Below are 22034 nucleotides of genomic sequence, written 5' to 3' on the forward strand. Positions count from 1 at the left end.
TATAATTTTTTTAAAATAAAAAACAATCTTTTTAATTTTTAAGCTTTGTAATATTAGATATTATGTTTTTTTAATTTCTATTAAAAGACGGTTTATTTTATCTCATTTTATATTTATTCGTATTATGTGTTAAAAATATGTTTTTATCACGTATAAATTTCATCATACCATTTTAACAATAGTATCGGCGGTTCATTCATCATACTTTTTTTTATCCGTCATTACTGCTAAAAGCAATAACCACTTCAAATTACAAAAGCTTTTGCTATTATAAATTGCAAAGGAACACAATTGTTTGACATACAAAATATTTTGTAAAAAGCAGTCATTGGAAAAAATGGTTAAAACAATGAAAAAAAAAATATATAATGTAGTTTATGGTTTACAAAACATAATAATTTACGTATATTTGTATTAAACGTGTTTTATTTAAATTTAATATGATTAAAATCAACAATAAGTATTTAAGTTTTTATAATTTAATTATGACGCTTCAATAATAATTATCTTGTGCCTCTACTATACTATTAGTGTTTTTTTCAATTTAAAATGTACTTATTATTTATTTAGGTAATTTTTCTAAAAACAATTTAATTACATTTATCTTGTAAAAAATACGGAGCCTAAGTAATAGCAAAAATAAATTAAAATGACTCGTCTCTTGTATACATTATTTATAGGTTTATATAAAAATTTAAAAAAATATCGAGCATCACAATTTTTAGTGCTTTTTTGCATAATATAGTCAAATGAGTATTAATTAGTAAATATTAATAGTACAAATCTTTCCTATGTTAAGGTGTATGACCGCAGTAATCGAATGATGACAGTCAGTGGTGTAGGTTGAAATTTACAATTAGTGTTTGGTATATTTTGACCACATTTAAAGCACGATGTATACTTAAAGGTATTTTTGTAGAATTAAGACATGATCATTGATCACCCAGTCACAATATGTGTTAGAGATAAATGGACGTTAGAAGAAGATGAATCATTATGTTATCGTATGAGACAATCCCTATGTCAATCGTTTGCTAAATAATATTATATATGCAATCGTCAGTATTGACGTGTATACTAAGCCGAGCTTTTAGAGAGTGTTTTAATTAAAACGTTTAAGCATAATATATTTTATATTCGAATTTAACTCAATAATGGATACAAATATAAAAAGATACTTTTTATGAAAAGTTTAGTGCGCTTTTACTATTAAAAAAAAAAGAAAGATAATCATTGTTTTTATTAAAGCACTGAAAAATATAATATTGTAATAAATAAAATTTAAAATATATATATACTACCTAACTTCATAAAAAATTATGAAATAACTACATACCGGTGTAGTTAATAAAGGAATTGAATAAATCAAATTACGTTATCGTATTCGCTAACCTAACTTTATCTAACCATCTGATTTTTCCCCCGAAAATGTGCTCTGCAATAATCATATAATATTTTATTTCATTAATGAAAATAAATATCAAATTTGTATGTATTTTATTTGTATTAATATTATAAATATTAATAAAATAATAAAATAAATGTTAATAGGTATATTAATAATAATAATATATTTGTATTAATTTGTTAATATTACCGTATTGGCCGTAATCATTTTGTATAGATAAATTGGTATAGGTAATTTATAAATTTACTAAATAGTATAAACGAAAAAAAAATTGACAATCTCCAGTGAGCAAATCTAAAATAAACTCATATGATTAATAATTGACTGTTTTTTTATTATATTTCGTAAAACACTTTTCCATATATATATATATTATAAACGATAAATGTTGACGTACGACAATCTCATTTAGATCAAACATTATTCCATAGTAATGACGACGATTAAGTATGATAATAAATCGTGTGGTAACATCTCTCTTGAATAAATATTAACTATAACAGTAACGACTATAACTATCATATTATATTAAATTCAACTAAGATAATAATCATGTACATTTAGTTGCGAATACTACAAAATATTTCAAACAAAAACACGATTTACTATCAAAATCCTTAGTGAAATCAAGTCAGATTTAGAACGATTTATATAATATAATATACGTATAGAATACTTATGTATTGATCATACATTTCATGTCGATTAGTAGCTACATTTATCTTAAACCAGATAATTTATAACAAACTACTTTTATCGATTAATGACGTAATCAAATATAATGTCACTTTTTTTTTTTTAATGTAACAATTAACATATTATATGACCTAGGGCGCGAAGACGATCGATTGAACCACAGCCCTTATCGGTATCGCCCCACAAGGGTGAGCCGTGTGCACAAAATCGGACGGGAAACCTTAACACCCAACGTAAAATCACTCGAAAGATCAGGACTGCAGCGGTGGTCGATATAGATGCATTGGAAAGTTTATGTAAAAATAAAATATAATCGATAAAATAAACCGAGGCTTTTAGAGGGATATCAACCTAACGGGGTTCTCGGCGTCGGGAAATCGTCGATGGCAGACGTAATATTATATTTAATTAATGAAAAAAAAAAACAAAAATCGTAATAATAACGACAATGCGATCGTATAAAGACGTGTTAGGCTTACCTGTCCAGAGCGATGGCGGTTATGGTGCACGCGGACACGGTTATGTTGGCGCCCTGAGCGGCCGGCACGGTCTTGCACATGATCAGGCCCCAGGTCCAGCGGCGGGACATGAGCGCCCAAAGCGTGAACGGCATGCACACCACGCACATGATGATGTCGGCGAACGCCAAGTTGACGATGTACAGGTTGCGGGGCGACGGGCCCTGGCTGGGCACGTTCTTCTTGCCGCACTGGCGGAACACGACGAAGCACACCAGCCCGTTGGACACGAGCCCGATGACGAACAGCACGCCGTACGCGACCACGATGGCCACCTCCAGGTACATGACCAGCACCTTGTCCACGTTCAGCTGGTTGTCGAATATCACGTCCAGCGCCAGTTTGACGCTGCTGTTGAACCGGAACCCGCCGTCGTAACCGCCGCCGCCCGGGCCGCCGTCCGCGCCGACGCCGCCGTCCACGTCGCCGCCCCCGTCGAAGGTGCCGTTCGGGCCGTACGTGCCCGGCCAACGGCCGTTCTTAAAGCCGCCGGTGTCGTCACTGTTTACCGACGTCTCGAGCAGCGTGGTAACCATGGTCATGAACCAGTCGTGCTTGTGAAGCTTGGGCGGGTTGAACATAACGGTGCCGGCCGGCCAATCACTCTGTTCGCCCCGAGCGAGTCGGTACCGCGTCCGGCGTCCGTTTGGTTTCGATTTTTTGTTTTTTGGATTTTTGTGTTTTTTTTTTTTTACCTCCCGTCCGAAATCGTCGTCGTCCTAGTGATGGTCTCGTGTCCTACCGCCAGCCCGGCAAACGGTCCTGTACGGGTCATATCGTCGTCTTCGTCACACCATCTGTAAAAACAACCAAAACCGTGAAAGTCGTTTTGATTATCGCGGAGGGGGAGCAGCCTCCGAGTGGTTTAAAATAATATATTCTAGTCACAGATTTTTAGTCTGTCAATATTATATTGTTATCATCGCACAGCGCCGTTTTATTACTATTATTATTATTTTTTTTCGTTTTACTCAAACTTCGTCACCGATATTATCGATTTTAAGCGGTATAAAAACAGTCCATTGAAACGAGCCAGAGAAAGCTCTACTTATATCGTACATTATAGATTTTACTTATTGTTGTTTGGTACCTATCTAATATATTTATATTAAAATTTTGGAGTTTTGAAAGAAAGTCTCATGTATTCAACTAATTATAATATTTATGAGTTAAATAATAATTAATGATTTATGCGTCGAGTCGATAATTTATTCGAAAATACGTGATTTGTTTCAAAACCTTTAGTTTTTGCACGTTATTAATTTTCATTAATTATAATTTGATATTTTACATTTTTTTATTGCATTTACCATGTTACAACTAATAATAATTGTAATAAATACTTTGTAATCTGTAACCAATGACAACACTAATTATAAAAAATGAATTATTTAATTTTCGCGGATGAAATAAAATTATTCTGTGAAAACCCACCTTAAAGCGGTCTATATGGGATGACAAATTAAGCTACAAAACATTTCTAGTTTCAGAAAATGTATTGATTTTTTTTTTAATAAAAATTATCTCGTAATGACTTAAAACAAAAATAAACCATATTTGTATAGATTACACTAAAGATCGAGTCAGGTAAATTCGGATCAAATGAAGTCAAATTTAAGAGAGTAGTGCCAAGGGACGGCTGGACGCACGTGATTGTTGAGATTACAGAAATTACTTCCTAGTACTCTACCTACCCACTATTATGACGTAAAACTTTACTGGGCAGTGATTCCTATAGTTTGTCCGAAATTGATTTTTTTTTTTTTTGAGTTCAGGCTATTTACGACCTTGCGGCGGCGCGCTTCTGCTCTCGCTAATGGATTCTTCATTTCATTTCCTCCGGACGTTTCCGATATTGTTCGTTTATAAAATACAATATAATTTTGTTTTTACACTGTTTGAAAAAACTCAATTTACTGGTGTTGAACTCGTGACTATTTACAGGTCGTTGTTTTTCACGGATCATCGAGAAACATTTTATGGTAAAAGACATCGAGAGAAAAACGTTCAATTAATTTCAAACGTCAATACGCTAAGAGTAAACTAATGTAATTTACCAACGAATTGGTTAAACATGCTTCTGAAAAGTATAATTTTGGAATGATTAACACATATATGTACATTGTACGTTAATTACTTCATCAATTTTATAATTAATTTAAGTGGCTTTTTAATAAAATTTTTATTGAATAATTAACCTTGAAAATTGAATTCAAAATTAAAAAATTCATTAAACGTATGAACTTACCTTAGATATTTTAACTTATCTTAAGTTTAATTTATCTTTAAAAGATAACTTTACTACACAACATATTGCTATTTCATTACCAATTGAAGTCTGTTATTAACTCTATTACATATAATGATTAATTAATTTTACAATGCTATTCAATTTTAATACATATATTCATTTTTAAATGCGCGTTATAAACAAAATATTGTATTTTATCGAAGTCATCGAACATTTTTCTTTAGATACAATTACTAAATTCTGATCTTTAGTGAATACTTATACAAATTATAATAATATTATAATGAAATTCACGTAAATCTTCATCGAGTCTATTGTATACATACTTCCTGGCTTTATTATATGTATGTATATGTTACCGTCTAAGGTAGTAATTAAGCAAAGTATAAACTTTAAATAAACTAAAAATTATAAATATAGAGTGACAATGTCGGATAAAGTTTAAAGACAACTTTTATTGATAACAAATGACATATAGTTACGTTTATATCAACAACAAAAACTCCAACAAGCAGAGTCAGATTATATAATTATACTTTCAACACCACGGTTAATATAGTTTTTACAAAATAAGTAACTTTTATTAGCTAATGGAAATATAAATAAAATAATAATTTATTACATATTAGCTATTGATCATTATACATTTCAGAAGCAAAATTAATTTTTGTAATTTTTCCAGACAATAATTTCACTAGGGCGCGTACGTTTGATGTCTTGACCTTCAAATCAAAACTAAAATCCAAAGTCCAATGGACAATGATAAATCACTATATAGAAACTACAGAAAGTGGAGAGTTAGTTTAAGTACCTAGCAATTTAACCGTCCGTCAAGGGTTCAAAAATGTCATTGTAAAATTAAATGAACATAACAAAAAATAATAAATCTAACAAACTAAAAATATTATTTTTGTTATTAATATATTTTTTTGACGTTATTTTATTAAAATATAAAACAATTTATTTATTTAAGATTTACCTGTATTTAATAATAATCAGTTGGAACATAAGTAATTGATAAAGGGTTGTTATTTGTTAGCGAATGAAATGTATTTGAAATAATTTGTTTTATTATTATATTATTTTCACGAAAACAATTTCTAATCTGTTTTTTAAGAGGTTTTAAATTTGTCCACTTTATAAATTAACTGAAATAATAGATTATTATTCATTATTGGAAAAATAATTTGAGTAGACTTATTATAGATAATGATTTATTTACTATAAATAAATACTGAGCATTTTAGTAATTAAAATACATTGTGTATAAACATCCTTCCACAAAATTCTTTGTTAAATATTATATTTTATAACATTGTAATTTATTTAAATGTAATTTTTTGTGGCAATTCTGAATACTTTGAATAATTAATATTAAATTCATAGTAAATTCAAAAATATCAATTCGATTTTTTTTTATAGTATTTTATTCCAACCAATATATTTATTTAGGGTCTTTACGATGGGTATTTTTTAGGTTTATTGATATTCAGCACGAACAAAGATGTAATGAACTACTGGTAAAGAAAAATTATTAGTAAACCACTAATAGTGATGAAAAAAATTATAGTGTTTTAAGAAATAATTAATATAATTGTATAATAAGTGAAATATAATGACGTTATTTTCTTATATTATTATTTCTATAAAAAATTCAGTTAAAACAATTCATAATTGTAAGCAATAATACAAATGTAAAAATATAGACAAATCGACAAATTGTACAAATTAATATACACTTATAGAAGTACTAAAATTATATATAGGTATATATATATATATATATATATATATTATATATACATAAGCTTATAAAAATAAATCTGACACCACAGGTGGTTTTATAATAACATATTTTTAATTATTAGAGGAACGCTAAAATATTGTGGAATATATCAGTAACCAATCATTTTTTTCTTTTTAGGCTTATCGATTTTCATTTATTATAATCTTTTCTTGGTCCTTGAAATTTAATAAAATTATTTTATAGAGTTTAGCATGAGTTTTTTGACTATTTATTTGTAGGTATTCAATTATCCTCAGTTATCAGCCTAACATATATTTTTTACTGGATAGTGGAAAAGGTGGCTTATATTTTAATGATCTGAATATTCCAAAGCACAGAAAACCTCAATTTAAATAACTGGTGTATGTTTCTAGTTTCTAAGACCAGTTATTTTTAACAATAACAAAAATTTAAAATTATTTGATAGTAAATCGTTTTTTTTATGAATTTTCAATTACAGAATTACTTGCAAATGTTTGTGATTTTGACATATTCGTAAAAATTTCAACTTTAAACACTTATGAAAAAAAATGTTTATTAAAAGGTTTTTGATTTTTTTAACTATAATAAGAAAAACTTATAAGAAATCTTGTTTACAATTTTAAAGTTTTTATGGCCATACAATATTTTTTATGATATTTCAAAAAAATAATAGGTATTTAGAAAAATTAAAAAAAAAATCAGTTTTCTATGAAAAGCTCAAAAAACATCAGAACATCAGAATGTTTTGATAATTTAACCGTGTATAGATAACGCTAATATAAACAGTTGGTGGAAATTTCAAGTATTTAAAGTGAGTTGCAATAGTAAGAAAAAAATCAATGTTTGATAACTAATTCACGTTTTTCCATCACTTTTTATGGTATTTCCTGACACTTTTGAAAAATGCTGGAAACTTCTTACTTTTTACCTCTATAATGCACCAAGGATATTCAATTTGAATTTGTTACCGAAAACCACCTCTGAAGTTGTAAATTTAAGCATTATTTTGAATAGTTATCGTGTAGGTACATAGACACACACATACCCTAAACACATCATTGTAGAATTAATACATTCATCAAAATGTTCAGAATCTAAAATTGAAACACAAGAAGATACACAAAACAATTAGTTGAACTAGTTAAAGTATTATATTTTATTTTTTTTTCAAATTTTAATATATTATGTTCCAAAAATTGCAAACAAATTAGTTTAGTTACTATTTATAATATTTAAAGATATTTAGGTATGCTATAGTCTATTTTAGACTTAAAACTAAGCAGGAAGATACAGTTTTAAAATAATTTACAAAATATTATTTCATATGTTTATTTTACAGCGTTTTTTCACATTAAACATTCTTTCTGGATCATATCTTACATTAATGGATACCTATGTCAATAATATCCAATATATATATATATATATATATATATGTATATTAAATTTGAACTTTTGAATTTTGTAATAGTTACTATTAGCTTATTATTAAGTATTAATTAATATCGATGCATATAAATGATATTTACAACAATAATAATAGTAATTATTTTCTTTGATATATATATATATCTACTTCACTAACTTCTAAATGCAACTGCACCAGTTTACCTTGAAGCAAGCAGAATTGACGATATATTATTATTGTGCTGGGTCTGATTAAAGATAAACTCATTGAAACCATTTTTATTGTTCATAATTTGTTGGAACAATAAATTGGTTTTAAATCACATAACTATGATATATTATATGTACTCATATAAACGTGACTTTTTCTAGAACTCTTGGTTAGATAAAAATCAAAAAGTTTGTAAAGTTATTATGGTTAGGTTAATAATCAATACAAAACCAAAAAATAGTATAAGTACTTTTTCTGTTTGAGAAATAAATAAAAATATTTCTAATACATAGACAAATATTTGCTGATGACAATTTGATCTCAATAAAATGTTAAATGGAGACATATAACATACTATCTTTTTATTTTTTTATATTATATACTTGATAAAAAGATTAAAGAACCAGTGTATGACCTACTTTTTTACTCAAAAACATTCCTTACAAGAAAAACTTTCACATCTCGATGAGTAATCCGATTTTAATCATTTTGAATTTTTTGGAGACAAAAACTTCTTATTGGTGCATTAGGCTTTGATTTTAAAACTATATTTCTAAACCATATTATATGATTTTAATAATGACAAATTTTTACAAGCTTTTTTTTCAAATAACTTAAAAGCATCCTTTTTCTAACAAAAATAATAGTGAAATCGGGTTAGGTTTACGAACCTACACTTTCGAAATGTTAGTTTTTTCTGTAAAGCATTTTTTGAGAAAAAATCGCGCTTTTCATTTTTGGTTGGTTGTGCTATTGACATATTCGTGTCTGCAGCACGTGCATAGATAGCTCAGTAACAGTAAACAAACACTTACATTAATATTACTATTTATGGCTAACACAAACGACCACTAGCGATAGCATCGACATTGCACATATTTCCGTATAGACATAAGCTGGGTTAAAAACCAAAAAATAAAGCAAAGTAGTAGACAAAGTAGTAACTAACAATAAATTTTTATGCTCATTTTGTTAAACAAAACTAATGTATTTAATTTTAAAATTAACTCCTTTGATTTTTGAACTCTTTAAATACTATGCGTTTTAATAACAAAATTAGATATTTTCATTAATAGTTTAATATGGTGCTTTAAAACAATTGTAACTATTATTATGATAGATTATTTTTATACAGCATTTCTGATGTATATAATATTATTGTGTTATTACTACGATTATACTATAACAGCGTTTTAAGAAAATTATTCTAACAATCATTTAAATGTTTACCTTCTTAAATATGTAAACCAATACTATACTTATAAATTAAAAATGTGTTATGAAAATCAAATAAATAATTATGCATATCAAGTTACAAATGTTTAATCCACTCTAATGAACAAATAACAATTAACTATAATGTAATTTTAAATACATAAAAATACATTTACTAACATAATTTGGTACAAGTTATAGCTAATTCGCTAATTATTCTATGACATGATAATTTATTTATATTTTTTACGTTTATATAAATTATTATTTATTATTTTTATTTGAAAAAGTAGTAATGTTTTAACTTTCAATCTTTTTTTTTAATTAAGTCACAATACATAAATAAGATTATTACTCAATATACACAAAATAAAAGAAGAATGATAAAAACCTTTCGTATTTACTCTGATTTAAATTTTAAAAATATTTATGAATTATTTTTGATTAATAGTGATATTTTTGCATAAATACTTTAGTAAATTATGGTGTTTAAATATAGCTATTATTACGTGTCATGTATTATGACCACTTTTTATCAACTAACAAATAAACTTATTTATTCAATTTAATTTTAAATGAAAATATTTATACCGTTTCTTCTATGTATATATTTTTCAATTTTTAATGATTACTACGTGTCCATACAAATTACATTTTTATGATATTATTCATAATATAATATTATAATATCAACGCTTATTTTAAATACCTACACATTAAAAATAGATTAAATGTTTACAAACTAATCACAGAAATATGTGCAATGACATATTTTATTTATAAATTAATAATATTCATAGAATCATTGTGTATATTATTATATAGTAAAATACTTATAATTATTAAAAAAGTGTATGATATTGGAAAAATTATTATTTAACAAATTATTAATTTTTGAAGTATAGTTAATAGGCGTACGCTAATCAAACAATAAGTTAAGTGGCAATTTAAAAAAAAAATAGTACATCAAATATTATAATGTCTAAATCACGACAAAACAATCAAAATTGGTATTATTTTAACAAATTTGTCTAAATTTGATTATATAGTTTTTTTTACGCTTAGATAAACGTTGATTAAAATCGGACAATGCCCAAATGTTGAAGTTATCAACAACACGCAACTCAACTTTCTATAAAGTTTTTGAGATTTTTATAGTACACATATAATTTTAAATCGTAATCGTTTTCTTTAAAAGAAAAATTAATGAATAACACTTTGTTGTAAAAATTAATAGATACTTATATAATTTCTCGTTTTCCGAGAATCTTATATATTATACATCGTAATTAAAAATTGTATTTTTTAATAAACCTGTAGCGGAAGTAGCATTGTAATGTACGAGAAAAATTTTGTTTTATATTACATGTAAGGCTACTTCAAAAGTATAATGGTAATACGTATATTGTGCGTTTGTACTTTTACATAAATTGTACTTAGTAGGTAAAACATACAACTAAATAATGCGTATGGTATTATCATGTACAAGTATCTATATTATTCTGTTACATATTATTCAAACATATAATATTTGTCGTTGTCTTCAGGACAAGATTTCTTCTCAATTTATTATCCTTCAATTGTAATTACATTATTTTTCTTAGTGTGTTATCAACAAAATGTTAATGAAAATTAATTTAAAAAAAGTAAAATTAAAAAAAAAAGAAAAGAAACGATTCTTATGTGATTAATATCCATTCGCCAATCAAATATATAAAATATTTATTTAATATTTGTAAATAAAAAAATACATATTTTATTTTAGATTATAAACGGAGTAATGAATATATTGATGTAAAAATGTATTTTTTATCTGTTGACATTTACCTACTATACAACAGAGACTCATCTGGAATAGATTTTTTGAATATTAGTTCGTTTATAAATGTATTAGATATTTTATTAGTATTAAATTAATTTGTACTAATCTAGTATACTAATTAGGTATAGTAAATAAATATCATATATTTTTTTTAATAATTCACTAAAAACTTCATACCATATAATTTAATATCTTTATTTTGTATTCAGATAATTGAACAATAACACATAATTTTTTTTTAGCTCCTAATCTATTAACACTAATTTAAAAATAATAAACATTTGTAATTAAGATATTCCAATTTAGATTATTACAGGATAAACTTCATTCGTGAGAGATAAATTCGGTTATTTTAGTATTTATTTTTTGTTTATTCCATTCCACACAGCTTAACATACAAATCATCTGTACAAATAAGTATCGACTTATAAAACCATAAATTTAAGACCCTTTAAAGCAGCACCTCCCCCCCTCAACTATACAGTTTAAATTTGGAATTTATACCCCAGACTTTTTGTGGCCTATAAGTATATACGTATATAATATATATATTCGATTCAAAATGGTTAGGCCTTTGAAACAACTGCAAATACTCTTTGGAATTTCTCATAAGCGAGTAATTTTATTGGAGAACGTTAACGCCCGATTGTATGTAGGCCACAGTTCACAAACCCGGAGCTGTGCGATCCCGGAAAAACAATGAAAAACGGACCATTAAAAGCCTATACTATCGGTTTATGTATATGCTCCAACAATAAATGTATGTCTAAAGAACGGTTGTTTAACTACATTTCAACTGCAGTCGTTATAGTTTACTCAGTTCACATCACATATTATGTTCCGTTTAATATAGGAATATTAAGATTAATAACACTTCTTGTTGTATTTGTATACCGATAGTATTATAAAATCGATTATACATAATAATGTATTATTATTATTATTAAATACCAATACAATAATACTAAAATATATAAGCAGAGTAGGTATTTTGTTGAAATTCTATCAGATATAATATAATACTTATAAAAAAAAAAAAAAAAAAAAAAACAATAATTAAATAAAACTTTGTTCAAAAATGTTGAAAATAATTTTATGTGTGATCGACTACTTAATAGTTATTATAATATAAACCATATTCCACTTAAATATGTTTATAAATATATTTTAAAAAATCGTCTTTCTAACACTATATATTAAAAAAAATATATTTTACTGAAAAGCCAAATTAATTTTTGATGAAAATTCTAAGTTATCTTAAAAATAGTAATATTTTTACTCTTACAATGTTTGTTATTTTATTGTATTTAAAAAATAAAAAAACAATAAATAATTGAAATTTTCACAAAATATTTATATAATTATACAATCAAAGACTCAAAATTCTGAAAAAGTTTTTGAGTTATTTATATAGGTATGACAAATAATATAATAAAAGTATGCCTAATTTATGTCTCAGACTTTGAAATATTTACTAGCATTATATAAATAAAAAAAAATAAAAAAACAAGTAAATTCATTCTTTCATTCTTCAAAGCTACTATCATCAGTAAGCATATAGATAGTTTTACTGATTGTGTATGAAATATTAGTTTTGTCAAAAACTGGTATGTCGTTAACATTTTCATTTTTCGTATTCTTTTCTCTGATTATTTTGAAAAGTAAGTACTTAATATGTTGAATACCTAAATTACTAACTAAATCTAATTTTTTACCACAAACCATACTTAAAGTTAGGTTAGTAATTGTAGCATTATTTTTGCTTCAAAAAGTAATGACAGACATAAAGAACATATTTTTATCAAAACCAATACTCTCTAAATATCGTTCCACTAAGATTTTAAAAAAATGAACTATGTAAGCATTTCAAACAAAATAACACATAATTTTCCTTTTATAAAATTAAGCCTCATATTTTAAAATGTAATACAACTCAAACCGATAAGAAAGAATTTCCGTAATGTTCAATGTTTTTTAAAAGTGGTAACGTTAATTAAAAACTTAGACCACTCATTTATGTGTATCAAGAGCACTAAAATGTTGTAAAAAAACACTTGATGTTTTTGTTAATTTTTTCATTATGTATTCACGTAATGTTAATTGTTAATAGCAAACCTTTTATCTTTACTAAACTTGAACAAGTTTGAAATGTGCATTGTAGGTACCTTATAACAAAATTCAAAAAACATTCGCAGGAAAATGTATTCATATTAAAAAAAATCGATTATTGTGTTCGACGAATATTTCTAAAGATGAAATTTTAAGAAAACACTTCAGGCACTTTAGAGAAAATCACTTAGATTTTCCATTACATTAAACCTACATCGAATGAGGACCTCCTCATTTGTCGCACGTAATAACTATCGACAGAGCATTTATTGCGTTACTCGATACTTTAACATGCTATGACACAACCCATGCAATTTTACTAATATACAATGTGACAGGATTCTGTTCGTTTAATGATTGCTGATAATTGATGTTGATGATGAACATAAAACTCAAAAACTAAAATTTCAATAAATATATAATAAATGAACCCAGGAAATATGCAGATTTCATAATTAAATAATACAAATTATCATAATATATTCTTATTAGAGATTGATATTTTCATACTTAAATTTCATTCGAAAGAAATTAAATTAAATTTTCAGGGCTTCACCTTTTCACTAAGTTTTGTAGATGAGGCGTTATGGAAATGTAGGTACATATTAAAACTTGAAGTTAGTTTCAAAAACCACTACATAGGATACATTTTACTTTACTTAAAACTGTCATGTTATATATCTTCTGATTTACATTTTGTATAACTTTATACTTTTATAAATATGTGTATTTATAGTTTATGTATACGAGTACAATACATGTTGATATAAATTCAAAATCAAATTTGTGTTCAATTTTTTTTTTTACATTTTATAAAATTATAGCTATTAAGTATTTATAATTTATAAACTTGTATTAGATATAATATTAGGAAGGTACACACTATTAACTACCACTAGTATTACCATTTTTACTTAATTTATACTTGTATTGGTTTTGCTCCAGCAAGCACATGACTACACACTCAATGAACTTCTTTTACCTAAGACACCTAACCTAACCACTCTATACCGATTTTATCAGGTATATCTAATGTAGTTTGGCCGTTTTAATTAAATTAAATTTTATATTTACGATTTGTTAGTATAAACGATTTATTCCCATGCGATTAATCACTTGTCATCTTTTCTTGTTTTCGTATTATTCGCACAAAATACACACTGTAGTTAAAACATACATTATCGAATAATATTTTGTCAAAACAAGATATACCTCATAAGGAAGATTGCACATCGAATCGTATTTCATTTTATTTCCATAAAAATGATAAGACGGAAATATCAAGATTGAAAATTGGTGGAAGGAAAATCGATAAGAATGCATACAATACGTGTCGGAGTTTGTTCAAATTACTAATATTATTGAAATCTTTCGGTCACATTTTCTTTTTTGATAGTGTTTGATTAATATTTACTAATTTATATTCAAAAGAATTTTTCCATAACTATTCTTATCGTTTTTTTTTTTTATTATTTTATATTCAGCGCTAATCTCGGCTTGATTGTCTATCGAGAAATCATTAGCACATCACATAAGTTTATAACATTGCAGATGAGCTTGATTTCTTATTAATACTTACTTTACGCAACTAATTATTTGTATTGTCAACATATTCTGTCTTTGAGTTTTCTCGAGTGTCGATCATTAACGTCAAATAGCTAATTAAATACATAAAACTAATCAATGACAAACGATTTGTATACTCGATATCAGACTACCATAATCGTGTCACATAATAGATCAATGTGATCACGTGATTAAAAATATGCATTAAATTTATATAATATTATGTATTGTAGTTTTCAACCACAAAGATTGCTATATGCTGATTTTGAGAAACAAAATAACTTTTAAATTACTGAAAAAAAAAATTAAATTACCTTATATTTTTTCCGCTCTATGTAACAACATTGAATCATATATATGCTTTAAAATTATGATTAAACATAGAAATAAATATATTATTTAATGAGGTTAACATTGATTAATGGAAGTAACCTTACGAAAATCCCGATTAAAAAATAATAACAACAGTGGGCGTAGGCGATGTCTAAAAGTAATGAATTTAAATGACGTCACAAAATTTCCTTAGCAATAATATGGTTGTATCCTGTCCAAAAGCATATTATAATACACTATATTAAAATAAAAATACTAATACTAATTATCATAAATATTGTACCTGTTGATGTTTATTTTACCTCAAGTTAATCATCAATAAAAAAAACTTAAAATTATTCAAGTTGAACAAATGTAATAAAATAATTTATTTAAAAAAAAATAACCTAGAAAATAAGTTTTTACACGTACATATTATAATATTTTTCATGATCATTTCATTTTAAATTAATGAAAAATTAAAAAAAAAAATTAATTCAATTTTACGAGTCTAGATTATAACAATAGACGGAATATAATAATATAAAAGATAACTTTCCAGAGTGTACTGACATGAAAAATGAGACAGACGATTACACAATGAAAACACTTGTCTAAACTTTAATCATACGTATATATGACTCTAAACTATATTTATATTTATAAAAATTGGAAATGACTTTCAATGAATAAAAGCGCATGTATAAATTGTTTTTTATCTTTATGTATTTTTCAATAGACTGTAATAAAAACGTAAACGAAACGAAAAGTATATATTTTTTATACAACTCAGCATTTTATGTATGCAATTTAATGCTAAATCTGTATTGAATTTTGTAAGAATAATTATTAAAATATTCAATCAAACTCATTAATTTATAAATTAATTAATTTTTTTGAAATTAAATCAATTTATAATAAAGAATATAACTGAAATTATTATTTTATTAATTATATACATTTTCAATTAATGAAAATTCAGATATTTATCAATTTTTTTTGTCTCAAATTTTATATTTATATTTATTTTATGTATACCTTACAATTTAATACTTTCAATTATTTTTCAAACATTTTTCAGTACTTTCATTTAATGATAACTATTGTTCTACATGTTATGTAATTTACAATTTTCCGATTAATTATTTTATATAAGTTGTTGTTGTTTGGTATTGCCTGTTATTAAACTCATTCGCTTTATTTATCCAAAATTTAACTGTTATTAATTATATAACTATGTAATTAATTTAAGGTTATTAACCGACTACTCACATGCATTGACTATTTACTAACAGATTTTTTTATTTTTCGTTCAATATAAAATACATAAATATAAAGAAAAATGTACATCAAACATGTCCATAAATAATATATTTAGTTAAATTTTAATATAATATATGTTTGGTATTATTTTTGATTTACTACCGATTATTGCTTTTTTTTTTTTTTTTTTAAAATAAAATTTGCACAATCCAACAGTAATTTTACAGCAGTATTTTCAAAGTTATTAAAAACTTAAATCTCGTAGTATTTTTTATGTTATAAAATATATAGACGCAAACTTGTAGATTTTCCGGTTTTCGTTTAAACCCGTGTAAATTTAACACTCATGAGTCATGAGTCATAAACTCTATTTGTCCTAAAAATCATTTTTCGATCCTCCCTAATTTTAAACAGTATAAATACTAAAAATGTTAATGCAACAATTTAATGGACTTGAAATAGTTATTAATTTTTTATTGAAAATTTCAATTCTTGTACTGTATTTCCAATAAATATATAAATATATATATATATATATATATATATGTATATCATAATATCATGATAAATATGTTTATCATATAATTTAGTTGGTCATATTAATATTCTACTACCTACGTGATAGGAAATCATAGCCGTTTTTATAATATTTATGTTAATAATTCAAATGCATTTTATAAGTCTCACTGTAACGAATAGTATGAAATGTACTCAACTAGTTGTATCGTAGCCCATAGGTTAGGTTAGGTTATATATTATAGTGCTTAGAAATGTGTTGCATTGATGTCTGCAACAGCTAAGTCTTCTCAATAGTCAACCAATGTTACAGTTATTACACGAGCAATTCATTTATGGCAAAATTTTTCTTTAGTGATCGTTTTAACTTATTACAAAACTTTTATATGAAAAAAAAACGCATAACAGAATTTTTTGAAAAATATTATTTTATTTTAATTGCATTAAAAAAAATAGATAATAATTAATTATTATAATATGGTGTTATATAAAATCACTGCAAAAATAGTATTTTGTTACAGCTGTACCTGACGAGATTTTTACAGAAGTACAAAATCATATTAATCACAATTATATAATATGACACAATAATGCTAAGTCTTAAGTGCTAATACTCAAGCTAGGGTAGTTGGAAAGCCATTAGCTTATGGGTTATCCTTTAAATAAACATTAAAATAATAGTTAAATTTTACCGGATTTTTAATTAAAATAATAATACAAAGATTTTATTTTTGTTTAAAATTAAACATTTAAACATTTAATATTTTTAAAATGTATATTTATTAAAAAATATGAATTAAAATTAAAACATAGGATTGTCTTTAATGAATGTATAGGTGCATTAAATTATTAGCTCACGCCTTAACTACACAAAAACTTACTACATTTATGTTTTATATCTTTTATTTAATTTAGCTATATTAAATTGGTTCTAATAAAAGTAATTAACATCTCTTAGAAAATTATTAACTTTAAAATCAAATATTAACATTGTAGCAAATTGTATTAAAAACGAATAGAAATATTTTTATAAATATACCATAACACTTTTAGCTGTATAATTTTGCGTATTATTAATGTATTACAAAATCTAGAAAATATTAATAAAATGCATCTGTATATAATAAATAACGAATACAATTAATGTTGGATTTTAAAATACAAAGTGTTATTTAGATTTTATTATGCTTGTTAAAGTTAAGGTTATATTAACTTTTATTATTATTATTTTTAATTGAATCATCTCACATTTCAAAATATTTTGTATATTTTAAATGTACCATTAAAAATATAATTGGATCTTCTTTGTGATTGGGCGTTATGGAAATGTATGTACCTATTATTAATAATGTTGATAAAAATAGTATAAATTAGTGTTGTTGTAGTAATTAAAATGTTCAAATGATATACGATTATCTGTTTCTAATTATTTACATAGAAAAACAAACAAGAGTACAAGAGTAGTAATTTAAAAATTCAATAATAAACCATACATTATTATTGTAGTAAAATTAAGTTTCCTTAAATTAAAATTATTAACAGAATTTATTAAAAATAATGATATAAAAATGTAAAGTATAATAAAACTTAAAAATTATATTTCTATCTTACTGGTTATTAGGTTGTTTTTCTTTATAAAAACAAAATAATTTATATTATGGTCCGAAAATGTTTATCATAGTGTTATTTCTAATCTTATTTAAATTTAAAAAATTGCGTATGTTTATTTTCTAAGAAATAAATGCAGTATAATTCAATCTATTAATGCTTGATTTAAAATATAACAATATTCAGTATAATATAGTTATGTTCTTTTGTTAATACACATCATATTTACCGTATAATTAATGATACCGAACACCTAAAAATGATAAATACGTAAAATAAAAAAATTATAAATATAATATTTCAATCATTTGATAATAAACATTATAGATATATGCTACGTAACTATTCGTTATAATAAACCTAACCTAATCTATCTAGTTTTATATTATTAAGACTTTTTTGATAATGTGTATAATACTCATTATTTAGAAAGCTATCTATATAATTCATACTTAACTATAGATAACAATTTGGTAATTAAATAAATAGTCGTATAAATCACACCTATGATTTTTAAACAGATGGTCATTCGATTTTTTTTATCATATCATTTAAGTGTTTTTAAAATTCTTTAAAGTTCATTTAAATGTCATAAATGTCAAAACTACTTCAATAAATTCCAAATGCCTGTGAACCAAGGTATAAGGTTATTAGGTTAACCTTAGTTTTAACCTAGAAACCTAACTTGTTCTCATTAAATATTTTTTATTATATCTTTTTATGTTAATAAAAAATTTTATGTTAATTTTATACTTAAAAAAACATTTGTATCTCATTTTTGAAAAGAAAAATTTCAAAAAGATTATCCAAACAAATTTACGTCACTTAAAAGGCCTATCCAAAATGAGCAAGTAATCAAGTTATTTCATTCACAAAGATTAAAAATAAATTAACTAATATGAAACCGTTAATATAATTATGATTAAATTGAAAAATTAAATTAATTTAGTAGTCAAACTAACGATATATATATATTTAATTATGCTTATTACAAAAGATTTATAAACATAAAATGTCTGGCCATTGATCTAGAACAACGAATTTATTAATTATTAATTTTACAAATTTAAAAAAAAAAAATTAATTTTTTAATTTCTACAGTTTTATTATTTATTAAAAATTATATTTTAATACCATAACTAATTATATCAATATTACTCTGAATCCTATACAAAAATGTTTAATAAGTAATATCAATAATATGTATGAAATATGTTACTTATATATTTATTGTATTTAACTATATAATTATTGATTGTCCTTGAAAAACATTTTCAGTTCATTGTGTTGTTTTAGCTTTTTAAATTAAATATTGTTTTTGTTAGAATTTATTTATCTTGTTTTATAACACAACAATTTGGATTTAATATTTTATTTAAACATTTTGGAAACATTAATACATAAACATTTTCCGATAAAATCTTTAAGAAAATATAACTACAACTTAAATAAATAAAAATTAAATTGGTCAAAAAATCAACTCATAAACATTTACTTTATAAATGAAAAATACTCATAGCATGATAGATTGTTTTGATTCTCTCGTCTAAGCAAAGTATTTATTATGTATACTGTGTATTGTATGAAAATGAAATCATACTCAAAAAGTTTCTGTGTAGAATATAGTTTACCGTTTACCCCAAAATGTACGTAAATGGTCAAGTATTTGTTAAAAACTACTGAATTGCATATTTTCCTTTTTTAAAAACTTATTTTTTTTTTTTTTAAATTTTAAAAATGATCTCCAGCAAAATTTAATCTGTGTCTAATGAAAAATTTGAACCACTTTTATTGATCTAAAATATGAATAGATTTACACGTTTAGTTCGATAAACACGTAAACCTTTCAATTATTAATTTTAATTAAATTAATTAAACAATAATTTTATACGTTTTATAATGATTATTATTATTGAGAGTTTATTAACAGACTGTAAAAACTTAGGTATTGAATATTAATTCTAAATCGAATAACCTAATTAATCCACTACCATTATAACATTATTATTAACAGCATAATATTGTTTAATAAACTCGTTATGTGTTAATTTTAAATAACTTTAGACAATTTCAAAAACAATTAATATGGATAGTGATTATATAAAATAATAATAATAACCTATATAAAGAGCCCACATTGCAAAAATGATACTACTACTACTACTACCTACTACTAGGCGAATAGAGTATAAAATATAAATTAATTTTTCAGTAATATAAAATCATGTAATAATATTCGTCAACGAAATATTTAGTTAATAGAATTTGGCAAGTTATTTTATGATTATTATTCAATAAATTTAAGAAGTTTAAATTAAATACATATAAATATTAAACTATGCAATTGAAGACTTTTACCTATTATTCATATAATGATATATTATTGATAAAAAAAGAAATTTATGTAATGATATATAGTAACCATAAATACCAGAACAGTATTTTTTCCCCTCATTTTACTTATAATGTCATCATTATTTGTTTAATTTTTAGTTTTAATGATGGAATAAATATGCTATTTTTAACTTTTTACTACATTATTTGAAATCACAATATTGCAGCTTAATGGAATTTGAATTTATTATATAGGGTACTTACCCTTCACTAAAATTTAAAAACGAGACTTCCTCAAAGTTAAAAAAAAAATATGAATATAAATTCACTTTATATTTTCAGACACGTATTTTATTTTGTATTGTACCTTATTTTTCAGAACAGAATTAATTGTTCTTCTTATGTATTCATATTTGTTTATTATTATTAATGGTGAAGAAAATCGAAAATAAAATATTGGCTTTTATGATAAAAAGCATGGGTAAATAAAATATTACTATTTGCCATCTTAAAATAAAACTTACGGGAAAAATCATGTTGAACTATTTCAAACTATCAATCAATCATTTATACATTATTTATTATTTTTTATTATTACATAATTTTTCGTTTATTTATAAAATTATTAATTTTTAACATTCATCAAATATAATTGATTAAGTAATATTTATGTGCATCAAAACCTAACATCGTAATAACTTTATTGCCATAAATATTATTTTATTATTATTTTTTTTTAATCCATATAAATATCTTAATCAATGCTATTTTACTAAATTATTTTACTGCCTTTTGCCTGGCCGTTATCTGAAAAATATTACATACAAGACAGTATTAGGGGCATTTTCGTCGTTCGTGTCTTAACCAATTATACCATACGTATCGGTAAGAATAATGTAATTACAATACAGATCTAATATAGGTACGTAATCTGTGAAGTATAAGATCTATATTATACATATTGATATTATAATACAAAGTAACGATAATGAAAGCTAATATATTTTAATATTTATATACCGTGCTAATA

At 24.3% G+C, this 22034-nt stretch overlaps 1 protein-coding gene and 1 long non-coding RNA gene across 2 annotated transcripts in view; one reads left to right on the forward strand and one right to left on the reverse strand.

The window, feature by feature from the left end:
* Positions 1-22034, reverse strand: part of LOC114127151 (neuropeptide Y receptor type 6-like) — a 68344-nt gene that overhangs the window by 35863 nt on the left and 10447 nt on the right. The window contains exon 2 of the mRNA XM_027991297.2: positions 2584-3419. Coding sequence (XP_027847098.2) covers positions 2584-3203 — 620 coding nt within the window. The 5' untranslated portion in view covers positions 3204-3419. The remainder of the gene's footprint in view (positions 1-2583; positions 3420-22034) is intronic.
* Positions 4026-4658, forward strand: LOC126555839 (uncharacterized). Its single transcript, XR_007606965.1, has 4 exons — positions 4026-4117; positions 4188-4329; positions 4398-4479; positions 4567-4658. It is a non-coding gene; the product is annotated as an uncharacterized LOC126555839 (long non-coding RNA).

This window comes from Aphis gossypii, chromosome 1 (genome assembly GCF_020184175.1).
Source record: "Aphis gossypii isolate Hap1 chromosome 1, ASM2018417v2, whole genome shotgun sequence".
Lineage (NCBI taxonomy): Eukaryota > Metazoa > Arthropoda > Insecta > Hemiptera > Aphididae > Aphis > Aphis gossypii.